The sequence below is a fragment of the Neolamprologus brichardi genome, unplaced genomic scaffold (genome assembly GCF_056152115.1).
Source record: "Neolamprologus brichardi isolate AB-2024 unplaced genomic scaffold, ASM5615211v1 NODE_ptg000031l+_length_7269946_cov_1, whole genome shotgun sequence".
Lineage (NCBI taxonomy): Eukaryota > Metazoa > Chordata > Actinopteri > Cichliformes > Cichlidae > Neolamprologus > Neolamprologus brichardi.
The window spans coordinates 4747501-4764024 of record NW_028270136.1 but is presented as its reverse complement, the minus strand read 5'-3'; the positions used below and the strand labels follow the sequence as shown (position 1 = coordinate 4764024).

Below are 16524 nucleotides of genomic sequence, written 5' to 3'. Positions count from 1 at the left end.
GCGTTACTAACGGCGTTACTTTTTTCAGTAACGAGTAATGTAACTAATTATTATTGCAATCGTTACAACACCATTACCATTACTAACAAAAAATGCGGTCGTGTAACTGTTTTTCAACAAACAGACGGTTGAAGCTGTGTTCAGCTTACTGCATCTTATATCAGTTGCACAGAAGTAGCTGTAAGTAATCTGGGAGCTGCAGCTTTAAGCAGCTGCACGCTCCCGCGGACGGTGATCACTTTCTGGCAGACGATCACTTTTTGGCACAACACCTGGAGCTCAGGGGCCAAAATGAGTGCTGCTGTTTGACTGAGGAAGAATAAAGTAGTCGTGGTAACCCAATCACATGACCACTTCAAGATGACAGGGCAACAAGGTGATATATGCCAGTTTTTACAGTAAATTGTGTTGTTAATCTCTGTCTCTCTTCCACAGCATGTCTTTTATCCTGTCTTCCTTCTCTCACCCCAACCGGTCGCAGCAGATGGCCGCCCCTCCCTGAGCCTGGTTCTGCCGGAGGTTTCTTCCTGTTAAAAGGGAGTTTTTCCTTCCCACTGTCGCCAAAGTGCTTGCTCATAGGGGGTCATATGATTGTTGGGCTTTTCTCTGTATCTATGAAGCGCCTTGAGGCGACATTTGTTGTGATTTGGCGCTATATAAATAAAATTGAATTGAATTGAATTGAATTGATAGGCCACGTAAAACCAGAGTCATGATGAACAATGTATACGCCTGTTTTTTCCTGAATAGTTTCGTCACGTTTACTGTCTAAGGACAGCGCAGCGAGACCTCTCTGCTTATGAGCAAGAAATAAAAAAACAAAACAAAAAACAGCCCGTTCGTGTTGGTGGAAAAATGCACCATGTCCACCAATCAAAAAATGATATGGCGACATGACATTTTTTCTGTTTAGGAAGAGGGGGAAGTTTTAGGAGTGACGGCGAGAGAGAGAGAGAGAGAGAGAGAGAGAGAGAGAGTTTTGAGATGTAAGAGATTTGTGACGTTTAGCATGTTTGGAGTGTGTAGTTAATGTGTAGTGTTGTGGATAGTTTTGTGTTGTGTGTCAGAACAATGAGGCGACTGCTGTCTCCAGGTAGAAACAGGAGTGATACACCTGCTGCTGTCAGACCTGCAGGTATCAGGCTGTGATGTTTCCTTTGTAGTGGACAGAAATATTTGGAGTGGCACAAATAATTTGTGGCATCTTATTGAAGAACAGCTGATTGTTCTGTAAATAGTTTGAAATGGTTATTTTTAAAAAAGGGTAAAAGGTAAATGGCTGTAAATAACTTTGTGGTTTGCAAAACTTGTGCATATGATTTTAAACTTTAAAACATTTAAAGTTATGAAATATGATTCATTAAACATGTTTGTGGTTGTTACAGTAAAAAAAAGAACTTTTTTTACTCTGATTTTATGTTTTTTGTCTGATTTTAGATCAATTGTGTTAATACAGTCTGTCAACATGAAAAGATAACTATAAATTCAGACACGTGAGGTTATGCTGGAAAGTCAGCTTAGTGTCTCACCTTTCTACTTCTGTTTCCTTCCCGTCTAACGGTTCCTGGTCCAGTGCTTTCTGCACTTCCAACAGTTCCTTCACTGTATTTTCAGGTCAGGATAACGGCTGGATTTTCTCAAAGAAAAGAACTTTGCACACATAAGGAGACGTGCTCAGAAGATGTTGGCTGTCTTTGGATCTACCTTCACATGCGAACAAACATTCTTACTTATAAAATTTCACAAGTCCAGGTACAGATCCTCTCTCTTGGCGATGATCACCTGTCCAGTGTCCATTGTATTTCCACCTCTTGTTGCACTTATTCAAGCCTAAAACAGGCAAGTATTTCTTCACTTAACAAGAAAAAAATAACTGAAAAATACCAGATAAACTAAAAAACTAAATGCAAAGTTGCAACAGCACTTCAAACATGCACATTTTGTTTACAGTTCTCTGGACGCAGCGTTTTCAGTGGGAGAAACGTCCAGATGAACAGAATCAACTTTTGGAGATTTACTTACCTTGATGATTGAGACATTTTGTTTACAGTTGTTTTTCTGGATTTGATTAAATGGTGATAAAATGTTTGCATTTTTATAATGCCTGTTTCATATTTTCATTCCCTACAGCATCAACTCTTACCATTGGCAGTTTTATGTAATAATAATTGATGTATTATGGAGATAAAAGTAATATTATACGAAGCTGAGTTCAGCTTATTGGTGCAGCACTCTACAAGCGTCCCAGGAGCACCTCGGGAAAATTAATTGCCCGCCTTTGGTTTGAATGGTACACAGAGATGTAGCCTAAAGTCCAGTTATATCGAGCATGACGCTGAATCATGCTGGTTCAGCACCTATGATGCAGTTATATAACAGAAACCCAAGTCTCAAAATTATGACTTCTTATTGCTAGTTCAGCTCTTAACCTGCTGAGTTATTCAGCCACTGAGAAAATATGATGATATTATGGACTACAGCTACAGTTTGTAGTTCATAGAAAAGCAAATAAGCTCATCATGTGACACACAGTGACACCAGTTTAATTTACAAGTGGATGAACATAAATAAGATTAACATGTTTCTTACATTTAATAATAATAAGTCTTTGTACACCAAACAGACGTACCGCGGTTGTGATCATACAAATAGTCAATATAATTGTTGACTGTGGGAGAAAAAAACAAACATAATTATTAATCAATAAGACTAACAGATGACAGAGGAGACATGACACTCAAACATCCCTAATAGAACTGCTGGGGATTATTTCACATCAGCAAAGATGGCGGTACAGTGGAAATAAAAGTTTCAGGGAAAAACACGTTTTAACCTTTTGACATTCAGCTGTTCATTAATAACTCATCTAAAGTTAGGATTCAGGTCTGGTTAACCTTCTCAGGTCTGAGCTATTATAGGTGGTAACACTAACCCTGTATTTAGGGCTGCCACGATTAGTCGACTAGTCACGATTACATCGACTATCAAACTCGTCAACAACTAATTTAATAGTCGACGCGTCGTTTGAAGCTTTGTAAGATCACAAAAGACGCAGGAATAAGTAGTAGGATTTAAGAGTGTAATAACGGACTGAAACAGAAGATGGCAGCACTGCATGTACAAGGATGCCAGCTGCCGTTAAACCCCAAGAAGAAGAAGCTGTGTCCCAGAATTCATAGCGCAGCCCAGCTCAGTTTCCAACAATGGCGGCAGCTAGTTAGTTTTAATATTACTCTTATTATTCTTTCTGGGTCACAAAATAAACATTTAACATATTTTCAGGCGAGAATGTAGCTGTGTAAACCTCAAATATCTGCTCAGTTTATCAAGACACCACATATTTTCATTTTCCCGTGTCCTGTTATATTTTAGATAGCAAGGAGTTTATTAAACTTCACCGAAACAATCTGCAGATTTCATTAAAATTTAATAAACTATCATCTTGTCTTTATTTTTAGTTAGCACATACCTTAAACACTTAAAGCTGTAAGCTAATGATAGTTATATAAGAGCAGATGCTGCTGGTGCAATAAGCTGTACGTTTTACGTCCAATGGATGATGATCTGATTAGTCGACTAATCGCAAAAATAATCGGTGACTAGTCGACTATCAAAATAATCGTTTGTGGCAGCCCTACCTGTATTGTAAAGATAGGAAAATGGAATTTTTAGGAAAACCAATCCAAAAGATTTTTGACAAGGTTCCTGGAAGTATTCCATGATGGCTCCTGAGTGAAACTATTGCTGTGTCCAAATTCAAGACCTGCATCCTTTGAAGGATCCGGCCTTCACGGTCAACGTAGGCCCGGACCTTCGAAGACCGAGAAGGCCGGAAGTGCGAGGCTGTGAAATGGGACGGTCTAGCCTTCAGATTTGTGTCACCGCTGTCTCGGTAGAGTTTAATAAAATCAGCCGTCTGCTCCTTGCTATCTAAAATATAACAGGACACTGGAGTAAATTCTCGAGCATCTCACACTTCTGATAATCAGCTGTCTGCTTGACGTTTATTCAGCTGTGTAAAAACTATAACTTTAATCTCAGCCAAACCGATTTACTCAGGAACAAATAAAATACTGAAAAAAAGCCAAACAATAACATTTTTAAGTTATCTAAGTGACTTATATATCATGTTTAACCTGAGTAGTGTAAAACCGCGGGGTCTGAAATCGATGTGCCGGGAGTTCCCGCCTGCTCTAGTAAGCCTTGAACCCTGGCAAGCTATCTAGCTGGTGGGTAACAGATGTCTCCGAAAACGTCGGAGCGCTTTTGCAAATATGTGGTGTCTTGATAAATCGAGCAGATATTTGAAGTTTACACAGCTACATTCTCCCTGAAAATATCTTAAAAGTTTATTTTGTGACCCAGAAAGAGGAATATTAAAACGTAAGTAGCTGCCTCCGTTGATGGAAACTGGAATTGGCTGCGCTATGAATTCTGGGATAGGTTGGGCCACGAAGGATACAACTGACCCATCCTTCAAATCTGGGGAAATGAAGGACGCATTTGTTGGAGGAGTCAAAGAATTTGGGCAGCTTTCGTCGCCTGGCTGTGATGTCATCGGTCTACAAATGTGGCCTCTGAATTTGGACACAGCTTATTTGGACTTTGGCTAAAGTCTATGCGAGCGGACTCTGGATATAAAAATTTAGCCCAAAAGTCTAACTGAATTAGCATCACTCATTTGTAGACAAAATAAAAGACTTAGTGTATTTTCATTGTGCATAGATTTCTTTGGGTGAAACAAACCGGCTATGCAATAATGCACAGGCTACAACTGGACTATGTGTTTCAGCCTGTGCATTATTACATGAACTATTCCATGTACTGATGAAATGCCATTCACAATATTTTTGCCCAGTATATGAAGTTCATGTGGAGGTTTTCTTATACATAAATTACATAAAGAATTAAAACTACTTGTGCTATATTGAGCCATAAGCTTTAATAAGCCTTTTTTAATTCATGCCTAAAATATTTTTTATTAATAAATGTCGACATTCTCAATTTGTGGTACAGTACCACATTGTAATGAAAAGAAATCGAGGTTTGTTTGATTGTTTCCTCTTTTTTGCTTGCAGTGGGTGCATCCATTTCTGTGCATACATTTGTTTTTTGCCATCACAAAGTGGTTGTGGAGTGGTGCACGGTGAGCGTGTGCATGCGACGAGCTTGTGCGTGAGACTGTGTGTGTGTGAGGCTGCGTACAGCGTGTCTGTATCTGGCAGACATTAGGTTGTACAATAAAGGATTGACGGCGGCACTGAGGTAGAAGAGCACGGAGGACACAAGATTAAAATACTGAGACAGATAATATAAAAAGTACAAGTGTGTGTCAGGGGGTGAGTGTGTGTCGCTGAAGACTGTGTCATTGGAGGCGTGGTCATAGCGCAGCTCTGTAGATGCTGCAGAATATGCAGTTGTGGGGATGGGAGGCGCTGTTTCAGGTTTGTCATGTTGTGACTTTACGGTAATTGATAGCTTACTTTGCAGGCTGTGTGTGATTGTGTTTGTGCTTCTTTGCAGTTGGTTATGTGTGTTTCTATTGTCTGGTTGTGTATTAATAACATGAGCCGAAACACTTTTATTTTGAGTGTGTCCATTATGTGTGTCAGTCTTTTCATGTCGCCCTTTTGTGTGTGACATGATATGAGAGTGCAAGGACAAGTGGCTGGGTGGGTTAGTAACAGTGGGCATGGTGACATCCTTTCTGTCCATGCTCACATCCGGATGCGTGATAGTGTCTGACTGGGAGTTAGTGTCCAGGTAAGTTTCCTGTCTCTCAGTCCCAGTGCCCAGAGAAAGAGAAAAGATGGTTCGACCAACATGGAACGGCAGCCAACACAAGACGAACGCCAAGACGATCACTCCTGAAGAAAAAAAGATGAGAACATTAAGTCAGAACCGCCAACGCTCCAGATCGAGTCCTGACCAATCACGGCATGGACTACACTATGCAAACGTCTTTGCCCACCTCTCAGTTTTTTTATATTTTGTTTAAAAAAAATGGAAAATAGGCACAGCCATTAATGTAACCATGTACGAATGAGCGTCTGAGTCAGTATTAGGTATGACTGCCTTTATGAACTGTCTCGGGCAGCTTTCCTATAATTTCTTGAAGCAGTCTTCAGGAATAGTTCTCCAGGCTTTTTGAAAGCTCTTCTTTGGATGTTTGTGACTCTTTGGTTCCATTCAAGCTGTTTCTATACCGCTCCATGACGGATAGGCTTCCAAGAACTAACTAACCCAGCGGTCCCCAACTGTTTTTGCACCACGGACCGGTTTATGCCCGACAATATTTTCACGGACCGGCCTTTAAGGTGTCGCGGGTAAATACAACAAAATAAAACTAGTACCGGTACCGGAAAAAAGAAGATTTATTCATAACACACGTGAAAAGACCCAGGAAAACCGAGTTAACGATAAAAACGATAACAAAATAATCCTGAAAACTATACATTTCACACCTGAGCCTCAACTCTCGCGGCCCGGTACCAAACGACTCACGGACCGGTACCGCTCCGAGCCCCGGGGGTTGGGGACCGCTGATCTAACCTATCAACAACTGTACCAACTTAATATAAAAAAACAAAAAACAAATGTCACGGTCCTGAGTCTGTGGACTCAGTGTTTTTCTGTTTGTATTAGTTATCTTTGATTTTATGATGTGTTTTGATTCTCTTGGGTTTGATTTCTGTCGCTAGTATTCCTAACTCCCTAGGTCCTTGGCATTTCTTGTGTTCTCCTTCTTAGGTCGTGGTTCTGTGTTACTTCTGTTAGTATACAGTCATTTCTGTCAGTGTGTCTCTTGTTCTGTCACTGTATCCCCTAGTTTAGTCCACGTCTGTTCAGTTTCCTGTTTTACTTTGAAAGTCTGTGTACTATGTCAATGTGTCGAGTTTTGCCTCCCCTTGTCTTGTCATGTCTGATGAGTCCCAGCTGTGCTCTCCTCCTGTTTCACATTCCCTAATCACCTCAGTATGTATTTAAGCCCTGTGTTTTTCCCTGCCAGTTGTTGCGTCCTTCACGTTTGTTGTGTGTGTATTCATTGTCGTCTACCTTCAGCATCTCCAGTCTAGTTAGTTTAAGTTGTTGTTTATGTATCGCCAAGTGTGACTCACCAGCAAATAAAGCTGTCGTTTAAGTTAATGTTTTGTCTCCGAGTCCTGCACGTGGGTCCAGCCACTGACAGCCACACAACTCATCATGACAACAAAACTGCTTGAATATCGCCCCCCACCCCAAAACAAAAAACATGTCTCTCACCTGCCTCCATACCGGTGAGAATTTAAAAGAATTTGAAATTTTCAAATTTGGAGATTCATCACTCTGACACCCCTTCATTCAGTCCAGTTCCCAGCAGGGGCTGTGTGTGTGTGTGTGTGTATGTGTGTTTACATATCTTTGTGGGGACCAAAAATTGGAAGTTTACTATGCTTGTGGGAACCAACAGCCTTTATGGGGATAAACTCCACGTCCCCACAAGTTTGAAGGTATTTTTGAGGCTCAAAATATGGTTTTAGTGTCAGGGTTACTGTTAGGTTATGGTTAAGTTTAGGCATTCATCTTTGATGGCTGGGGTGGCTCGGGAATACATTATGTCAATTATATGTACCCACAAAGATATAACATGATATAAAGCACAGTGTGTGTGTGTGTGTGTGTGTGTGTCCTCACCCAGCATTTTGACAGTGTTCCTGTGACTCTGGTCTCTACGGCTGCTTTTTGGGCGGAGCCACAGTGTGCGCCCAATCAGACTATATACCACTCCCAGAATGCAGAGCGGTACCAGGAAATACAAATTGGAGAGAATCATCATGGCTGACAACAGGCCAGAGGAGATGGCAAAATGTGTACAGCGGCACTCTCTCTTGTCAGTCTCTCCCCCGCGGCCTTCATCGGAGCTTCCTCCTCCCTCGTCTTCCTTTTTGTTTTGCTGCTCTCCCTCAAATCCCATCTTTCCGTCTCCCTCCCTTCCACGTTCAACTGTATGTTTTTCATGTTTCCTTTCACCTTTGTCTTCCGGTGGCCTGTTATCTACTTCTGCTGTTCCGGTCTCCACTTTTTCTCCGATCCATTTCAGTTCACCAACTCGTTCCTCCCAACTCTTTGTCTCTTTTTCACCCCACTTTATTCCCTCTAGACCTCCATCCACGTGTCTGCTTTCTTTCTCTCCTCCACCCATCGTAAACCCTCCCTGATCTCCTTCCCTGCCTGTCCACCCCCCGTCTTCTTTCCATTGGATGAGCCCGAGGTCTTCTCGTCCCACGTCCTCCACTCCAACCATGACCAGCACTGGTGCGGCACTCACAGCCGCACTCAGCCAGAGGCAGCCTATGATGGCCCGGGTTCTGCGCCGTGTCACTACTGTCTTGGCTGTGATTGGCCAGCAGACTGCCAGGTACCTCTCCAGGGAGAGGAAGGTGATGTGGAGGATGGTGCAGAAAGTGCAGCACTCTGAGAGGAACATAGTCAGCTTACAGGCGAGGTCTCCCAGGGGCCAGGGCCGGGGCCTCCAGAGCTTGGAGAGACAGAACAATTATTTTCCTCTGATTGCATTTTATACCTTTTTTAACCTGTAAAGAATATGTGAGCAGTGCATAGCATGTCAACTCAGATAAGAACAAGTATTTAATATTAACTCAGCTGCTTATTTTAAATGAACATTCTGAAAACTAGGGGAGACCGGGGATAGTTGTAACGTGGGTCAGTTGTAACACTTCCAATTTCTCCAATCAGGGCTAAGTTTCAAATGATGTGACTCATCCTGTGCATGCCCAATTCAGTTCTGCTATCACATGTGAAAAATCAGCAAATTTTGTCAAACACAGACAATTTAACACAAAAAAAAAGTAATTTGTATGTCAGTTTTTCTACTTCATTTCAATTTCTAACAGCATTATCTGCTTTGCAGTTAAACTCATCAAACTTAAATTATGTTATTTGTATGCCTATGGGGATATATTCTGTGTAGGTCTTTAGTGCTAATGTTTTAGCCGTTGGCTGTAATGTTAGCTAGTTCATGGCTATAGGAGTCTGGGTCAGTTGTAACAATAATGCAGATGTTACAACTCACCACACTATTACTTTAACTTATATTAAACAAGTTGGGGCAACGACATCAGCAGAGAGAGGTTCACTGGTCGCTTTTGTATATGCGGTTAATGCCATTGGCAACACAATTCCTCCACTGTTTGTGTTCCCACACATACATTATGCAGACCACTGTGTCAGAGATGGACCAGTAGGAAGTACTGGTAGTGGAAATAAATCAGGATGGGTGCAAGAAACAGATGTCCTCATCTTTCTGAAGCACTTTGCAAACCACACCAAGGTAAGCCATGATAAAAAGTAATGGAATTGTGATGCTGGTGAACAACTACATTTTTTCAGCTTCATTGTTATGTTCAAAATTGGTGCAAGAGTTGTAGGTTATAATGCCCACTGAGCCAATGAGGCCAAACTCAAGGAAGACCAACCAAAATTAATGAAATATTCAGTTGCAGAAAATTCCATAATTTGTCTTTTTTGGGGGGTTGGAATATGTTCAAAAGCTCGATTTCTACATTCTGCCACACACACACACAGACACACACACACACACACACACACACACACACACACACACACACACACACACACACAGCTACATAAATGGCTCTAAGTGCATTCATGTGTTGAATAAACAAAGATTACATGTTAATGTTTTGTTAGTACCCTTATTTCATTGTGTTACATTTCACCCCAGGATATGTTACAACTAACCCAGACTATGGGGTTAATTGTAACATTTCACTCTTTGTGTTTGAGACCATACCATGCAATGGGTAATTGTGCTGCAGAGAAAATAGCTGCACTATTTAATAGCAGAGACGTGTAAATACTGTGCATTACATTTTGAATCCACTACCTTAAAAGAACTCCAATTTACAGACAGAAATGTCAAAAATGTTACAACTATCCCCGGTCTCCCCTACTTTATTATAAGAAAATCATAATTTTCTACTTATCATACTCCAAGACAAAAGGTATCGTTTTCAGTCAGTGCCCACCTAACCAGAGCGACCAGATCATCCTCACTGAACGGAGCTTTTAGCTCCTTTAATGCCACCCTTCCTGTCGGCACATCTGTTGATTGGCTGTATGCTTCAGATGACTATTTTAAAGATATTTTCTCTTTATGAAATTATACAGAGTGCTGCCTTCCTCCCATCACCCCCAACCAGTCACAGTAGATGGCCAGTAGGAGTGATGGCCAGCCACTCCTCCCTGAGCCAGCTCCTCCAGGAGGTTTCTTTCCTGTTATAAGGGAGTTTTTCCTTCCTACTAGCACCAAAATTGTGTGCTCATAGAGGGTTGTCTGATTTTTAGGGTTGTCTCCATTTTCTCTGTTTTACTGTAGGATCTTTACATTACAATATGAAGCACCTTGAGGCACCTGTTGCTGTGATTTGGGGCTATATAAGTACAAAGAAACTGTCTGAAATTCAGTGTTCAGCTCAGTCTGAAGCCTGTCTTTGAGTTTGTACGTACACAGACCTCGCTATGTAAACCATGTTTTACTGAGCGTCTGCCATTCTGACAATATATATGAAAGAAAAAATAAAAAACTTATTAGGGCTCTTTATTATTGTGGCAAAATATGGGTTAGTTGTAACGTTTGTTCTTCAAGCTCTTGGCGTCTTACAGAATCAAAAGCCAGATCTGTCTTCGCTTGTGTTAATTAAGTTACGCTGCACAAGGAACATGATAAAACCCCATGCAACTAACAAAAATATGACTTGTTATTTACCCACATACTTAAAGCGATTGTGCCAAGCCCGCGATAGCAGAGTGAGATTGCTACAAGTGTGACACGAGCTTTCGATGTAACAAAATTAAATTTAGAGGCAGGGGTCCCCCTGAGGGGAAGGCAACAATAACATCTTTAAACAATTACTAGAAAACACAAACAGGAAGCAGATCTATTGTTGCTTTGTTCACCCAATGGAGTGATTCTCTGTGACTCGACTAAACCTAACCAACATCATGATCTGGTTGCTTAGTGCCACAACGTGGCTGCAGGTCTGGTGTTCAGGCCAAAGTAAAGTAAGCATGCATTACAAAATATGCACTGTGTCAGTAGATACCTTATATAAATCCAGAGGCAGCAGCAGGAGTATCAGCAGATCACTAACAGCCATGCTGCTCAGGTAGAGGTAGGTGGAGGTTCTCATGTGTGGACGCAGCCAAACCACCAAAATTGTTAGTATATTTCCCAGGAGGCCAAATAACATCAGGGGGGTGTAAATCACAGTCACGCACACTGCAAGAAGAAATAATTATCTGTTTTTATCAGATCTCAAATTGATCTGTTTCCATCTAACTTCCTCATATACATAACACACACACACAATAGTATATATGCGTGTGTGTGTGTGTATTTTTGCATATTGTATAGATTTCTTTACAAATAATTCAATGAAACTATAGCCAGCAGCTGGTTAGCTTAGCTTAGCACCAACCATAGACTGTACATAAAGGTGGACATGCCTTTTCAGCACAGATAATAAAAAGGATCAACATTTCCAGATACTAGACAACGAGTGTAGCTAGAATCATATCCTCATATTACCACCGCTGCCTGCTTGATATAATGAGAGAATGACAAGGAGAATGCAGAGTGGATCTGCCTGGAAACACAGGCTTCACAGGCTAGCAACTTGTGAAATACCTGGAAAGGCTTCTGACTCTAATAAGTTGCCCCCCTTTCCTTATCACTGACTGCATACAAGGAGAAAATAAAACCAGTCAATGATAAAGCCAGTGTTGCCAACTTAGCGACTTTTCTCAACAAGCAGCAGTGCTGCTGTGGGCACCTCGCCCGTGAGCGGAGGATAGTCCACCCCCAGCAGGAGACGTTCACCCCTATGCATCCAAACGGCAAATGAACCGCACATGAGCGAAGCCGCTGCTCTGTAACGCAGTCAGTTCTTCTTTTACTGTTATGCTGTTTTGTGGATCAGGTTTAAAACTACTAATAAACACACACACACACAGAGTAACTCCACCAGAGTGCCTATTTCAGATCACAGCCGGTCCGGATAAAGGAGCAGGGTTTGAATTGTGACATTAAAAAAACAATAATTGCTAAAAGAAATTTAATTTGTAGTTTAAATAAATTCTAAATGCATTTTTACTCACTTTGTGTCTGTTCCACGATGTTATTTTTCTCTCCTACAACCTAGGTTACAATGATATTAGCATGACCAATTATGCAAATTAGGCGATGACATCATTTAGGAGCTGGCAACACTGGATAAGGCTGCAGTGTCCCTCAGACTGACATTCAGGTCAGGCTTGTAAAGTCTGGATTTAAAACACCAGCTTGAGCTTTCAAAACACAACTTCAATAATCATGTGTGGTGTTTCTTGTTATATACACGTTTATATACGCTCAACACAACAAGTGGAAATGGAGAGTGCTAGCTAATAAACAAAAGAAACCCTATATGTTAAGATAAGCCAACGAGCCTCTGGCATTAGATTTCAGTGCCCTGTGCCATGTTTACATCAGATAAAGTTTACTACTGATATTGACAAATTTAACTAACAGGGACATGTAACCATGCAAGCTTGCACGAACATCTCACAACACAATCCACTGCTGATGAGTTGCTTAGATGTGAGTTGCACAACCCATGAAATCAATCCTTTTATTTAGCCTAAGACCACATGTACAGAGCAAATCAGCTTTCTGGAGTGAATCGAGCAGCATCACCCTGAAAACAGCATCATACACCCAAACTACTTTAACACCAAGAGAAAATATGACTTTGAAATATTCAGATACAATTTCCTACAATCAACAATTTGTTCTTTTTCTTTCTAAAGAGAAAGATGCGCTGTAGCTGCAGGTTTTTATTTTTATGTTTACCCACCTAATTCAATCAGTCCAAACATAGGTTCCTCCCACTGGCACTCTTGGTTGGAGCAGTCCTCCGGGAAGCCGGACGTAAGGCCGCAGTTTTTTCCTCCACAGCCACGGCCCCCGTCTACATCCATCAAATCCATGATGGGTGGGGTGCGAGGGGGGAAAGGGTGGGCATCGACAAGAAAAGTGACAGCAGGAAAAGCAGCGGCGTATGTCCCTCGGGTTACAGGGTGCAGAGGTGACGCACGCTGATGGATTTCCTATGGCGCTCGATAGGAGCCGACGCTGACAGGGACGAGAGAAACGGTCCAGTTAGAACGAAGAAAAAACACATTTAGACGGGTTTACAAGACAAAGTGTTGGCAATGTGAGTGAGCACAGTTAAATTAAAGGTTAACAACAACATTATAGAGTGCACACCAGTGTTTACATCGGCCCTCGCTCCAAATGTCACAGACAACTTTATAACATCAAGAAAACCAATGTACAAATATGGAGGCAAATATGGGGACATGCATATTCAACATTGACTAATGGTCCGTTTCTCCAAGCAATACCTTTGTTACCATGTGGAACAAATAATATCAATGAAAACAAAAACATACATATTTTTTGTATTAGCAGTTTCAGATTGAAAAATTAGCCACATGCAAAAACACAGTTATAACCTAAAGTAATGTACTCACTGAGCCTCGTGTCATGTATCTCTGCTGGACACACGTCTGCCGTGACTTACACACCTACAATCTCTCTCTCTCTCTGTGACTCTCTTATACCTCTCTCTCTCTCTCGTCTTACTGTGTACAGCACCCTGCACACCACATACCTCTTTTACACTACGCCACCTAATGTTTCCTACGATGCCACCGGCTGTTTCACGTCGTAATGAAATCAAACTTGTTTCAAGACATCTTGTTCCTGTTCAGATCTTTGTAAACCTTTTCTCTGATGGCCGTTTCAGTCAGACGAGGCTTTCTCGAACAACTCGTCCATTATGAGAAGTTCTTGTTCTTTTTCTAATTGTGCTGTCATTAATCGAGGCCTGTGAGATAATAGTAATAATAATAATAACTTTATTTATAAAGCGCTTTCAAACAAAGTGCTGTACAACTACAGGGATAAATAAAATAAAAGCGATACATAGCAATACAGGTAAAAGACACAATACAAGCTAAAAACAATGAAAATTTAAAAACTAAAAGCCACAGAATTAAGACATGTAGGATAAGGTGAACAAATGTGTCTTCAACTTAGCTTTAAAAACCTCCACAGAGCAGCCTGCCGAATATCTTGAGGGAGTTTGTTCCACAGAAACGGGCACGAAAACAAAAAGCTCTCCAATAGTCTTTGTTCAGGCTCTATGAACTTTTAGAAGGCCAGAGTCCTGAGATCGGAGAGCACGAGAGCCTGACAAGGTAGCCAGTGAAGAGATCTGCATTTTGCACCATCTGTAGACCTCTGAAACTTTTCTTTGGTAGCCCAGAAAGAAGAGCATTACAATAATCAACGCGTGAGGACACAAATGCATGGACAAGAACCTCTGCAGTGTCGCTCGACAGAACTTGTCTGGTTCTGGCGATGTATCTCCTGGGTGTTTTGGAGTTTGTCCGAGTGTAACAGGGCAGCCGTTAGCGGCTGGAAACACAGTGAGATGGACCAAGGCAAGTGTAGTGGAACAAAGTATTTATTTTCTATACAGCTCTCCTTACAACAATTAACTTGTCGAGCTTCTTCACAGCACAAAAATCCACACTCTAATGACAACTGGCAGCCTTAAATATGTTCAGCTGTCACAGACTTAACCATTATTCCACTCTCAGGTAAGTTATTAAATCCCAACCTTCCACCACAGTATACAATATATCAATAAGAATAAATAAATACATAAATACATTTCACATTTACATATTAATAAATATTTCACACTTTAATGTTACACCAAACCCAATATTATAAAAACCCAGAAACCCAAGCACAACAAGTTTCACCACACTCTCTTTACCAATGGTCTCTCCCGGAACCTTTAAATGGTGTCTGGACCCCGGGGAAACATTTGCCCAAACACCTTGAAGAGGACACAGGCCAGAAAGGTGAGTAATCATTATCTTACACTTATTTGCACTACTTTTATCCCTAGATTTCACACACACATTTGCATTAGTTTTCCAACATAATAAATATATATATATATATATATATATATATATATATATATATATATATATATATATATATGTATATGTATATATATATATATATATATATATATATATATATATATATATATATATATATATGTATATGTATATATATATATATATATACATATATATATATATATGTATATATGTATATATATGTATATATGCATATATGCATATATATATATATATATATATATATATATATATATATATGTATATATGTATATATATATATATATGTATATATGTATATATGTGTATATATATATGTGTATATATATATATGTGTATGTAAAAAAAAAACAACAAACACCCAGCACGCCCCTGCGGGCGGTTTATCCTTCAAGCTCGGGTCCTCTACCAGAGGCCTGGGAGCTTGAGGGTCCTGCGCAGTATCTTAGCTGTTCCCAGGACTGCGCTCTTCTGGACAGAGATCTCCGATGTTATTCCCGGGATCTGCTGGAGCCACTCGCCTAGCTTGGGAGTCACCGCACCTAGTGCTCCGATTACCACGGGGACCACCGATACCTTCACCCTCCACATCCTCTCGAGCTCTTCTCTGAGCCCTTGGTATTTCTCCAGCTTCTCGTGTTCCTTCTTCCTGATATTGCTGTCATTCGGAACCGCTACATCGATCACTACGGCCGTCTTCTTCTGTTTGTCTACCACCACTATGTCCGGTTGGTTAGCCACCACCATTTTGTCCGTCTGTATCTGGAAGTCCCACAGGATCTTAGCTCGGTCATTCTCCACCACCCTTGGGGGCATTTCCCATTTTGACCTCGGGACTTCCAGGTTATACTCGGCACAGATGTTCCTGTACACTATGCCGGCCACTTGGTTATGGCGTTCCATGTATGCCCTGCCTGCTAGCATCTTGCACCCTGCTGTTATGTGCTGGATTGTCTCTGGGGCATCTTTACACAGCCTGCACCTGGGGTCTTGCCTGGTGTGATAGACCCCAGCCTCTATGGATCTTGTACTCAGAGCTTGTTCTTGTGCTGCCATGATTAGTGCCTCTGTGCTATCTTTCAGTCCAGCTTTGTCCAGCCACTGGTAGGATTTCTGGATATCAGCCACCTCCTCTATCTGCCGGTGGTACATACCGTGCAGGGGCCTGTCCTTCCATGATGGTTCCTCGTCTCCCTCCTCTTTCTTGGGTTTCTGCTGCCTGAGGTATTCACTGAGCACGCTGTCAGTTGGGGCCATCTTCGTGATGTATTCTTGGATGTTCGTTGTCTCATCCTGGACTGTGGTGCTGACACTCACCAGTCCCCGACCCCCTTCCTTCCGCTTAGCGTACAGCCTCAGGGTGCTGGACTTGGGGTGAAACCCTCCATGCATGGTCAGGAGCTTTCTTGTCTTTATGTCAGTGGCTTCTATCTCCTCCTTTGGCCAGCCTATTACCCC

At 41.4% G+C, this 16524-nt stretch overlaps 1 protein-coding gene across 1 annotated transcript; it reads right to left on the bottom strand.

The window, feature by feature from the left end:
- Positions 1 to 5118: 5118 nt before the first annotated feature.
- On the bottom strand, positions 5119 to 13050 carry LOC118456051 (uncharacterized). The gene is made up of 4 exons (XM_035916454.2): positions 12918 to 13050; positions 11127 to 11302; positions 7675 to 8518; positions 5119 to 5867 (listed from the first exon to the last, which is right to left on the bottom strand). Exons 1-4 carry the CDS (start codon positions 13048 to 13050, stop codon positions 5119 to 5121), a joined length of 1902 nt encoding a protein of 633 aa, XP_035772347.2.
- Between the last annotated feature and the right edge of the window lie 3474 nt (positions 13051 to 16524).

Excerpts from the sequence above, each read along its gene's own strand:
- LOC118456051 (XM_035916454.2), bottom strand. The coding sequence starts at position 13,050 with ATGGATTTGATGGATGTAGACGGGGGCCGTGGCTGTGGAGGAAAAAAC. Across the intron at positions 8,519-11,126 it reads TGCCTCTGGATTTATATAAG|CTCTGGAGGCCCCGGCCCTG; the intron begins GTATCTACTGAC and ends TGTCTCTCCAAG. Across the intron at positions 5,868-7,674 it reads GAACACTGTCAAAATGCTGG|GAGTGATCGTCTTGGCGTTC; the intron begins GTGAGGACACAC and ends TTTTTTCTTCAG.